Genomic DNA, 12,096 nt, shown 5'->3' on the forward strand with positions numbered 1-12,096 from the left:
TTTGCCATTTCTCCTTGTATGGTTTGGGATTCATGATGCAAAGAAAACATTACACAAAGGATATATGTAATGGCAGAGCCAAAGCACCAGCTACAGCTGAAAAAGTGTTTTCTCTTTAAGCAAAAACGTAAATTCAGAGACAATGGTGCTGGGAATCACCATGAAGGCTCTGCTTGTGTTTGGGAGAGTTTGGCCCAAGTTACCATCACCAAGTAACCAGACTGACATGGCTGTCAGAACTCTTATTTCTAATGACTCTGCAAATCAGTAGCAGCTGTTTCCAAAGGAAACAAATGGTAATACTGATGTCCTTCCTTGGCCCTGTCTTTCTCACATCCCAGGCACAAGTGGACTGTATTTTAAAAGAGGTGAGAGGCCACCAGTCAAAAAGCCACTAAAAGGCAGCCTCTTGCTGGAACCAGCAGGCACACCTTCAGGGAAGAAATCCTGGTCCTGAAAGTCAGCTGTCAGTCTGTCATTCATGACTTCTTCCTACTGCAGTTCTTTTCCTCTCCTCCATATGCACCTTCACTCCCCTTTTCCTTCTTCCCTTGGGTTTTCTTCCCAGCCATGGGACTCACTGCCTGTTCCACCTCTCCCACTCCAGCTCCACTCCTGTTAGTACGTCCAACCGCATGCACATTCACTGCTCTGCTCTGTCTCAAATCACCATGGCCTCAGGCACGCACACAGCAAGTCCCTGTCCCTCCAGGGCAGGAGGGATGCTGTCAGGGATGCGCAGCTTCCTTTCTTGCCTTCTCCCCTGCCCTGGTGCTGCATCAGCTTTGCTCCAGCAGCATGGTACAGCACAGCACTGGCCTGTGGGAGCAGGGGCAACTACAGCAGAAGGTCAAGCAAAACTCACTCATAGCATCAGCCTGGGAATGTGCTCGTGCCAATCTGTCCCTTACAAAGCACCAGCCAGTTATCTGTGCACGTGTGAGCATACGAGAAGCGGGATGACGCAGGCAGCCAGGCCTCAGATTCCCCTCTATAACTTAATTTGTACAACCAAGAGAAGCAGACACACTAAAACACGAGCAGACAGATGAACAATTGAGACCAGTGCAGCAAAAGGTCTGTTGCATTTGCTGGGCTAGGCAGAAACCAAAGCCAGGCTTGGACTATTTGCTAAGCACAGCAAATCAGCGCTCAGTGACTTTATTGGGGGTAGGCTGAAGGGGAAAGGTTTTCCTTCACGTTTTGGCTTGTTAAAGTGTTGCCAGCACAGTGGAAATGATTTACTCCTGATGGACACGGCGCTGCTGTTGGACCGATGAGTTTAACAACCTATGGACACGGAGAGTGCAACCCTAAATAAATCACAACAAATGAAAATACTGTTAGCAGTTTCATAATTTAATGAAAAAGTACTTGTAAAAAGGGGACATCTGAAAAAGACCGAGTCCATCTTGGAAAATTGAATATATATATATATTTATATATATAAAACAAAATGCAAAAACACAAAAAAAAATTGACAAATAAGGTTAAGAGGTAATACTTCAAACAGTTAGCCACCGAACACACAATAAAAACTAGCAAATGCACTTTGGGAACAATACTTGAGAACTACACAACCAAGGGCTCCTTCATATATCTATTAAAATCACGTAAAAATTAGCAAAACCGTTGCCCAGGCGGGAAACAACTGAATGAATAACCCCAGAAGAGCAGAAACGTTGAGTTTTGCTGAAGCACCATTTTCCTCCCCTCCGCCACACGCTTCTGGCCACAAAATGACATGAACGTTTTGCTCACCTCCCAGTGCAAGCTCCGTGGAATTTCGTGGCCAGTAAGAGGATTGCTAATAAATATCGAAGGAGAACTTAGAGAATCAGAAGCGGAATACAAATGAACAAACATCTGTTTCCTTATTCTGAACGGCCCATGGCTTAGAACACAAAGCACTTCCCGTTAAAATAAAATATGTAGAAACCTAAAATGCTACTGCATATTTACACCAAAAGAAATAATTCTGAAGATACAGCTCTAGAAAGACAAATTACACAAATATACATAAAATCAAGAAGTGTGTGTGGGGGGAAAATAAAGATGAGTGAAGCAAATAGATTAGAATTGCCAACTATACTGGGTTGTACTTTTTTTTAATTATTATTTCATTACAGAAAAGTCCTCCAGCCCTGACCTGCTAGTCCTATTGCAAGTAGAGAGATTTCAAAGGTTAAACCAAATCTAAAAACGTTGCTGTAATTTCCTAAACTAAAAGCAATAAATTAAGAGGATGAAGGAAAGCAAGCTGTTGCTTGGGTTCTGCATAGTCATCTTTACGTGGGGTGTGAACCTTCCTAGACAAAATGAGCCCTCTAGGGACAGAGGGTGCTGTGGAGGGCTGGACCGTGCAGCATGGCTGAGAACAGCGCAGTTACTTTGCCCGGAAAAGAAGAAATTTGTCTCTATTCAAACAAAAATCCCAGATCACATAAACAAACCAGAAAGGCTTCCCCCTTCCTTCTCACTTCCTCCGCACTGGTTGAAATTTAAACACCAGTTAACAACTGGCTTTAAAGCACATGCAAAAAGCTTTAGTTTGGGAAACAGCAACTGATCCAGAGGTTGAAAAGCAGCTTAATGGAACCATAAATTTTCAGCAATAAAAAACATAGTCCAGATGATGCCTGGCTAAAATTTTACAGTCCTAGATGCCAGAAGCAGGGCTCTTAAGCCCACAGTTAGGCAGCTAGGGTTGAAAATTTGTGCCTACGTAAAAAGTTTGGACAAAATTATTTCTAATTCAGCTTATTTTTAAAAACGCCAGGTACAAATACCGCTGGACATGAAATCTCCGTTTCAAGAGGAACCTGGCATCACTGGTGATTGCCTAAATGTAAGTGTCAAATAGCATTTTTCTTTGAAGTAGTACATCTACTTTTGTAAACACTATCCACAAAATTAGCCATCTGTACTTGTTAGCTGGGTAAAATATTTACAAGTGCATCCCACAACAAGCAACTATGTACAGAGAGATTAAAAAAAACCTTAAGTACTACAAGTTGTATATTTACAAAATAAGCAAATTATTGTGAAGAGAAACACAACCTTCAGCAGGAGCAGGGAGCGGGGGCACGCCCAGAGGTCAGCAAGTTTGGCAGCGCCAGCGACACCTGCTCCCACCTCCGCAAGGAGCCTGCGGACACCCCTGCGGCCGGAGCCCTCCCGCAGGACGGAAGGGGACCGTCACTTAGTAGTCGCTTGGGCCTGATCCAGCAGAGCACGCCGGGTACGTGCCTGTGGAGCTGAGCACTGGAGTTCTGGGGGAAATCAGCGGGACTCGGCACAGGAGTAAATCTAACAAGTACCTAAAGTGCCTTGCTGGATCAGAGCCGTGCTGCAGGTGCCTTAAGAATGCAGTTTCAGTGTCTCCATTCACAGTCCCTTGCAACATGCCAGAGCAACGCAAGGACTCCTCTAACACCTGTCCACCACCACAAGATAGACATGAGGTGGACATCTTGCCTCGCACGCGTGCTGGCAAGGAGGAAGCAGTTTCCTGAATTTATGCAAGGATCAACCACTTCACGCTTTCCCAGATGTTCAACTCTAATAGAACCCATCAATTTCTTCTTGACTTTGCAACAGCTCGGTTAACCTTGCAAAGGCTGCAAGCCAATTCACAGTTGAACAAAACTACTCTGATTTCTCTCCCCTTCCCATCTCCTGCTGCCGTTCTTCCTAACGTAGCTCCTGTGCTGTTTTCTGGAACCTGTGGATGCTGAGCTTTGCACTGGTACACCGGAATACACAAAGGCTGAGTTACCCCGTGGGGGCTTCTAATCACCTTTGTACCGAACCGTGAGAAATCATATTCTTTTTGTTTCTATTGTGACACTCTCTTCCAAAGTCCTTACTCGGGCTTTCTCTCTCTGAGCTACTTCGTCTTAACCTCATTTGCTCTTTATTTTCATCGCTTTCTGCTTCAGAGTCACTCAGCTCCAAGTCGGGACAGTACCCGTCATTGTCCTGGTACGGAGCTCCTTCGAGCGCCTGCTTGCTCCACAAGCGATCTTTCGCTGCGAGCTTTCTCGTTGGCTTCTCACAGCACCGCAAATCTTCTGTTGTCCTCACCAGACTGTTAGTGGCCTCCTTAAAGGACCGGCTGAAGTGTTCCATGGTGGATTTTCTAAAACCACTCTGGCTGGCCAAATGAGCCGTCAGCACAGACTCCTGTTCAAAGGGCGTCTGGCTGGAGCTGTCCCTCTGGCTCACGTCGCCGGTCCTGCCCATCAGGCCATTGGACTTGGCCAACAGCCGCGAGCCGTCCTGCTGCAGCCGCCCGTTCCCGATGGAGGACTGTCCGTGAAGAGCAGCCTGCAGTGCCAGGGGTTTGCCCGACGGCTGGGCCCGGTGGAACTCCGGCACCTGCACAAGACCAGAGTCCTTCGCCTCGCCACGAGGCTTGCCGATCCCTCCCGTCACAAGCAGCCCGTTACTTCTGGTGTCGTGCTGATACCTGGAGTAAGATTTGGCTTTGATTTCAAAGGGTTCCTTTGACATGGGCACGCTCCTTTTGCTGTAAACAGTGCTGTTGTTGTCAGGAGAGAGAGGTCTGTTGCCAGGCTTCAGCGAGTTATTTTTGCAATCTCCTAGTGCTGATTTGGGCATTTTTAACTTCAGGGTGATCCTGGGAGGTGGGTAGAACAGTGTGTTCTCTAGTGCACTTGTCAGGGTATGGCCTGCGTGAAAAAAAGACGAGGGAGCAGAAGACGAGAAGACTTTTAAAAAAAGAGGAAATCGCTTCTTTACCTGTAGGGTTTTATAGACCATGAGAAGGTCATTCAACAAGAAGCATTTGCAAACAATTGTTGTGAAATTATGTCAGGACATTAAAGGGAAGTCAAAGGACTGAAAACAGCTCCAAATCATTTACCAGTCCAGAATTTAGGTATGCATTTTAGAATTTTGATTAAAAAACATTAACGTGCCCTTTTATGGGGCTGTAAGCCAGTGAATTGAAGCAGTTTTGAGACGTGACTGAAGTAGTTCCAACAGAACTATAAAAAGTTCACATCCAGCTTTGGATAGAGAAAAAACAATACTTCAAACTGAGTTGCACTTTGGACTTAGTTCAGTTCTCTGTTTTGTTTTATAAAATTCTCTGTTTTAAAAGTTTTTCACTCCAGTATATGAGTCACTGTGATATAATACACTTGCATCACCTTTGCAAAATAGCTATCAAAACATTCTAACACGCTTTAAAAAGCACTTGGCTTTGTCTTAGTAGACATTTCTAACAAAATCTCGTTACACAAAACCAAAGTGCTTTAGAGTACTGCTGCTTCCACCAAGTACTAGTCTCATCTGAAACAGTTAAAAAACCAACCAAACAAAAACCAGTCAGTACTAACAAAACTTATGCGTGTTTCAGAGGTAGAGAAAAAACACTCTAAGTTGGTTATGGAAAACACAATTAGTATCTTGAATGAACATTAAGATTTCTATTTCACATTGCAGAAGCAGTTATCTTCCTATTAAAAAAAAAAAAAAGTAATTGCACTGTAATATATACTCTTCCTCTTTCCAAATCATAGAATATCCCAAGTTGGAAGGGACCCATAAAGATCATCGAGTCCAGCTCCTGGCTCCACACAGGACCACCCGATGTCGTGTTCCTCATTTCAGGACACAGATTTAATAAAAATGAAGGGCAGGGTTGGTTTTGGTACATCAGTATTCCAAAGCAGTTACTATTCACTGTTAGAAACAAGAGTGCTTAAACTCTTTTTGAAGGAAGGTTAGTAACCGCAGATCACAAGCTAAGAAATGCCTCTCCATGACGCTCATCAAGTGCTCAAGGCAACGTGAGAACAGCAATTCCTATCAGTCACTCTTCTCTTCTGCCTGAAGAAATTAACTTCAGCAAGAAAAAAACTTCTCAGTTGGAAAGAAGAGCTTGCTGTGGGGAAACAGTACCACGAAACAGCAGCCCAAATGAGTAAAAACCAGGAGATCTCCATCAGTTTGCTTCTACTACCTGGGTGCCACAGTAATTTGAAACTAATAGTTGTATGCCAGGAGCGTCCATGGAATAAGAAAAGATCCAACTTAACATTTTAAAAGATCAGCGTTTGTGGCTGTTGCTAAATTAATTAATGGCATATTTGAAGAAAGTTTTTAAAGGCAGCTGTCAAATGTTAAACCACTAAGCAGAAATCTAATGGGAACTTTTTTTTTCAGTTTGTTATAATTTATAAATATTTTTACAGTCATATGATTACCTGCAGCGATTTCCTGATTAATGAGCTGAACTTGCAAATTGAAGACCTGTTCATGTACTTTACTGTGAGACAGCTTCAGTTTCTCTCTCCTGCTCACCATGTAGCAGAGATTTCTTACCTACAGAGAAACAACAGGAGACTTAGTATGAAATTAAAAAAAAAAATCCAGACTTAGAAAAAATATTGTATCAATAACAGAATTATAGAAACACTGTGAGCAAAATCCCTTGGCAAACACCTCGTGAATGTTACTGAACATATGTAACTACAAATATAAAACAAATCCTGCATTTTTTTGAATTGCCAGTTTAATGAATGCCTTGAATATGTTTCCTGAGACAGCAGAATATATTTTCATCTATAAGAACAGAAAGGGAACACAAAATTCCAGTCAAAGGAAAAGCACAGGATTTGGACAGCTTGCTTGCTTGTTAGCCTACTTCCACCACACACTATGCCGGGGATCTTACTGCAGTCAATCCTCAGTTCTCCCAGAATTTCCTTGCAAAATGTTTCACAGAATGATTTTTAACAGCTTAATTAGGTTTGTTTCTCCTATAATTATTGCTACATTAGAAAGTAATACTTTTAACAAAGCTACCAATAGAGCTGGCCTGTTTGGACTGGAATTAACATGTAAATCACCCCTAAAAGAACACTGCAGCTTCTTGTGCATTTTACAGATTTTTGTTGACTCATTCAGCAGTTTATTTTCAGACTCCATTGCAATTCCACATATTTCTCCTTTCACTGTTTGAGCTAATAGCGATATTTCCACCTAGCGTAACGAAAACAGGAAGAGGTGCAGAGAGTTGTGATACAGACCTGAAAGAGCCTGCAGAACACAGAAGCAGCACAGGGGCTGGCTGAAAGGTATTTGCCACGTGTACTTCCCCCTGCACTTAACTTGAGCTGCTCAGAAACTGAAGCCTTTCTCCCCAGAAAAGAAATTCCAAGGTTCCCAAATTAATTTTCACCCCAAGATGCATCTGAGTAGGAAATCTTACAGTGCAGGAAACTCAGAAACTTTGAGGTAGACATTTCAAACTATGAAGCCCCTCCACTCAAAGTAAGCGCATCCATTTCAACACAGTCAGACCTAAACCAACCACTCTTCGAACAAAGAGGAAAAGCTTGAAATGCTTTCTTGAAAGAGAGAAAGTAAACAAAAAAGAAAACCTTCCATTCAAAGCAAGTTATGTATGCATAAAATATGTGTGTGTGTGTGTGTGTGTGTAAATATTAGATAGGGACCAAATTCCTGCTCTGGATTTTGCTCAAGGACTCAATCTTTTCCAAACGTTGGCTAGCTGATAATCTGGTAAATAGCCCAGCTGGATACTGGTAAAAAGATCATTTCCTTTTCACTCTACTCAGCAAAGCCACAGGCAGTGCTAGGCCTGGTGGGTTGTTTTCCAGCAGCTAACCAGCTGTAGCACCTTGGGCAGCTACGTGCAGGGAAAGTGTCCAGTTCAAGAGCATGAGATGTGATTCAGCCTTCCCTTACCTAGGGCTAGCTGACAACAGCACGCTGTCAAAGAAAGGAGGTGAGTAAGGGGCCTGAACCAGGTGTCACGGGAAGCTGTCTGAGCATAGGCCAGCATCCTTCTTCGTGTGTGGAACCAAAAAGCCTCTGTAGTAGTTAACCCAGGACTTCACCTAATTGCCCTCTAACTACGAGGGTGAAAAGGTCTGTTTCAAGCTTTTATACAATCCCAAAAATATGTTAAATCACACTCACCAAAGAATACTTGGTGTTTTACCTAGGCAAATTCAATTTACATTGAAATCAAAGAGTCAATTCTCAAGTATGTCCATTGTGCACAGAAAAACACATATTACATCATATAAAGAAGAAACCTCTAAGCAAGGCAGGAAGCATGGTGTTCACAGCGGATCTCTCACTGAACTGAAAAGGGACAGCTCCTGAAAGTCTCTGCAACACGCAGCATACCACCAGAATGGAGTTCAAGACCTTACCTTTTTATTATTATTATTTCATAAATCATCTCCCCGTGCTTCTCCCATCCTAGTTTTGTCTGGACAAAGCTGCTGCTCACTTGCATATAGTTTTTACCAGTTAAAACTCTTACCCTCTCTAGGTCCTGCCTCAAATGCATGAACATCCTCATGCGAGTATGAATGCTATCTTCTTTTGGCTGCACCAAGCCATTTTCTTCATCCTCCTTGGGAGGAAACAATGGTTTGTTAAAGTTACTTTTCCGCTTTAATTTCCAGTAATTGTAGATGAAGTCTACAGCAAGTTTAGGGAGGCCCAGTTCTGCTGCAACATCCTCCACTTTAACTAGTGAGTAAAACTCTTCTTCCAGCTCTCGGAGTTTCTGGGCTCGCAAACTGGTTTTCTCACTCTCTGTTTGCTTCTGATCTGGTATGCTTTTGGGGTGTTCATCAACATCAGGCAGCGAATTCTGTTTGTTCTTGCTGTGCTTTAGACAGTACGACTTGAATTTGACCTCATCCCCATCATCCAGGATAGTCTTCATCTCTAAGCTATGCTCAAAGGCACAGGTGACATGAAAGGCAGTGATGCAGCTTTTCACCGAACACTACGAATGGAAGAAATAAAAAACTCAGTCACTGAGAGCAGTAACAAACTAGGGGAAAAAATCGTAATTACGTGAAACTTCAGCCCTACAAAACCAAATGTAAGTACTTTGAAGAAATCAACTCATATTTCTAAGTCAGTATGATGTGACTTGTTACTTTTTCATCCGTGAACGGCATTCAGGGAAAAGATCATTCCTTATCCACATCCTAACAGTACTTAACGCTTCTCAGCCTTATTCAAAGGAAGGCAGCTGATACAAACTTCTAACTCTCTATGCTGGAGTGCTACCCAACAGATGTCTTCACTGGAGAAAATTCAAAAACCTGAAATTCCCCATCTCACAGACTCAAGAGTCACAGGAAGACAAGTACGTACCTGAATGCAAGCACCGGTTTTCAGTTTGCATAAACTACACACTAAAGCCCATCGACTCGGTGGAATGTGAGAGACCTTCGTGATCGGCTCCATCCTTTCTGGGCAAGCAATACTAACCTGAAAACAAAAAGCAGCATGGAGAGCAGTTATCAAGGCAATAAAAACAAGCTCTCCACTAATACCAGAAGTGTGACCACCTCTTATCTCATTCAGAGATCTCTGTGTGCTCATACTTCTTAGCAAGTGACTCTAGGAGATTCCCAAGATGCTCCTGAGCAACAGGATTTTTCCAAGGGCAGAACGAAATTAGCTAGCTCTGAGTGATCAACATGCAGAAGTGGGCCAGTAACCAAATGGCACGTGGCAGAAGAGTAACATAACTGTTCTGCCTCAAGAATGCCAGCTTCCAGAACCTTGGATTTTGGATGCTTACATAAAGAACAAACATCTTTTGAATTTAGTAGTTGTGTGCTATGGAGGGCTACCTGCCTGAAACAGAAATACACTACTTATTTTAGCTATATAAACATCTCCATGCTTCTTGCAGACAGTTCCTCCATTTTGCCAGTGGTGGGATAGGGGCCTCTTTGCAAAGGTACTTCAGCAACCACCTGATGCATGTATTAATTTTAAAACCTGCTTAATCCCTGAGGAAGAAAGACTTTGTTTTGGCAGACCTCCTCTGTGAGGCAGGCATATCCAAAGATAGCAATGCTACATTTATCAAATCTGAAAGTCCAAGTTGCTGCTCACAAACTGAGTGTTTTTGCCACTCTCTCATTCTTATCCTTTGCACTGTTTTGAGCAACAGTCAAGCAGGTAAGAAAGAAAGCTTTGCAAGAGATTACTCTGTTCATCATTTTTGCATTTTAAGAGATTGATCAGCAGTTCGTAAACCAATGGCAAAAACTGACTCAAATAAGATTTGTTATAGAACTTAAACCAAGCCATATTGTCTGGAATATACCAAGGTCAGCCAGTGTTGTTTGGCATTTCTATTTAGTCCAGTGACAAGTGTGTGCACCTGTCCCTGATCTATAGCATCCAGGAGGCCCATAGCAGCTGCGCTCAGCCTTCTCTTTGGCCAAAACCGGAGTCAGAAAAATTGGGGAAAAACAACAGGACTTTGCACTAAAAAAATGGAGAGGCAGTATGTAACGCCCTCATCAGGCAGAGATGAAGAATAATTTCATTTGTTGTGGACTTCCTATAAATCAGCAGGAAAGAGACAAAGCTGTCATTGAAACTCTTGAATGGTTCCACAAAATCAGGTTCAGAACTCCTAAGTGACAAAGGTGGCTTTTCCGCTTCCAAACTGAAGAAGCCTTTCACCAGCCTAACTTGGCTCTGCTAAGAACAGAGCTGGTTACAAGTTGTGCAGGTATTTCTGAAACAACGTCGTACAAACACTGCCCACAACTCCTGTTTCAGTTACCAGAACAGTAGGCAAGATCTCCTTTGGGAATTATGGGGTTGCATCAATTTGCTATGTTGCCTTATACTCCTTTTGAAAAGGAACAAAGAATCACAGAATGAATCATAGAATGGCTTGGGTTGGAAGGGACCCCAAGGATCATCAAGCTCCAACCCCCCTGCCGCAGGCAAGGCCACCAAACCTGAAACTTCAGTGATTTTTTCTGTAGACAGTTGCACCAGACTTCCACTGTGCATACCAGCAGGAGCTGGAACTGACTCATATCTTCTTGTCACTCTCTGACCCTTTTCATCCTCTCCCTACTACTTCTCCAGAAATATTTTTGTTAGAAATATTGCCCATTCAGCTTGTAACGCTGGCTGTTTATGTTACTCCACTTTGTAAAAACACAAAGAGGTGCTTAGAGTCAGGTGCAGTTTATTTATACTGGCCTCATGCCGCCTGCATGTTTCTAACGTTCAAAGAGGGGAGTCAAGGCAAAGCCTGTTTGAACTTCATGTTCATGAGGGATCCAGGGAGCACAGAAGTCAACCTTTTCACTTCCCAGAACCTCCCATCCCAAGGCAGAAATGACCATCTGCCTTAACATATAGCTTCTCTGTCATTTCTCTGTGTCGCGCCCGGTTACATTTTGTCCGCCATACTCTGAAGAAGTGAGAATGGGACAGAGTGAGAACAGCGATTTCTGTTGTAGCCCGCTCTCTCCAATTTACGCACAGAGCCGACATCTCCGTCATCACCCTGCTATCCCCTGCTCCACTGGTGGGCTGCCACCAGCAGCCGTGTGTTAGCGTGCCGCCATCTGCACCAGTGGCTGGGGAGGACACCCCAGTGGCTGGAGCACAGCCACTCACAGCAGCAGCTGAGGATGGTCATTTGATAGTTCCGCAGCTGTAGCAAGAAAAGATTACTTTCTGCTTCAGCCAACAATGCACTGACCGAGGGAGGACGTATCTGCCATCGGTCATCTAAGGCAGAAAAATGAATTTCAAAACAGTGTAAACCTTCTGATGTCAAAGTCTCTCCCTTTTTTCCAAGAATATCTTTTAAGAAATCATGGAAGAAGAGGCACATTTACACTACAAGACAACGCTGGCAGGAGAATAAAAGGACAAAAATCAACAATGAGTACACTTTGTAAAATAAAAACCTTCAAATGTCCCAAACAGCCCAGTGAGGGTCAAGACAGCCTTTCCACACCATTAGCTCACAAGGAGAGGGAGGGAGACAAGAAACAAAACAAAACAAAGCACTCTCAGAGGGTGCTGAATATGTTAATGATGGGAAATACCTGGTGCAAGCCTATATTTACAAACTCAGTGAAGTCCCTCTTGGATCTTTTACCACAAACATGATTATGGCCCATTTTCCTCTGCATTCTGCCTTGCTCCATTTTGCTAGGGGCATAGTGGTGAAGTGGCAGTGACTTTATTATTTGTTTCTCTGTGGGGTGTTCCAAGAGAGTAAACATTCCTCCATAA

At 43.2% G+C, this 12,096-nt stretch overlaps 1 protein-coding gene across 4 annotated transcripts in view; it reads right to left on the reverse strand.

Moving 5' to 3' along the window:
- JADE3 (jade family PHD finger 3) overlaps nt 1,339–12,096 on the reverse strand; it is a 60,115-nt gene continuing 49,357 nt past the window's right edge. For all 4 annotated transcript variants that reach the window (XM_021412000.1, XM_021411984.1, XM_021412010.1 and 1 more), the window contains 4 exons: nt 9,181–9,297; nt 8,330–8,803; nt 6,237–6,354; nt 1,339–4,694 (listed from right to left, as the gene is read on the reverse strand). In XM_021412000.1, the coding sequence (XP_021267675.1) occupies nt 3,796–4,694; nt 6,237–6,354; nt 8,330–8,803; nt 9,181–9,297 (1,608 nt within the window). In that variant the 3' untranslated portion in view covers nt 1,339–3,795. The remainder of the gene's footprint in view (nt 4,695–6,236; nt 6,355–8,329; nt 8,804–9,180; nt 9,298–12,096) is intronic.

The sequence above is a fragment of the Numida meleagris genome, chromosome 1 (genome assembly GCF_002078875.1).
Source record: "Numida meleagris isolate 19003 breed g44 Domestic line chromosome 1, NumMel1.0, whole genome shotgun sequence".
In the NCBI taxonomy this organism is placed as follows: Eukaryota; Metazoa; Chordata; class Aves; order Galliformes; family Numididae; genus Numida; species Numida meleagris.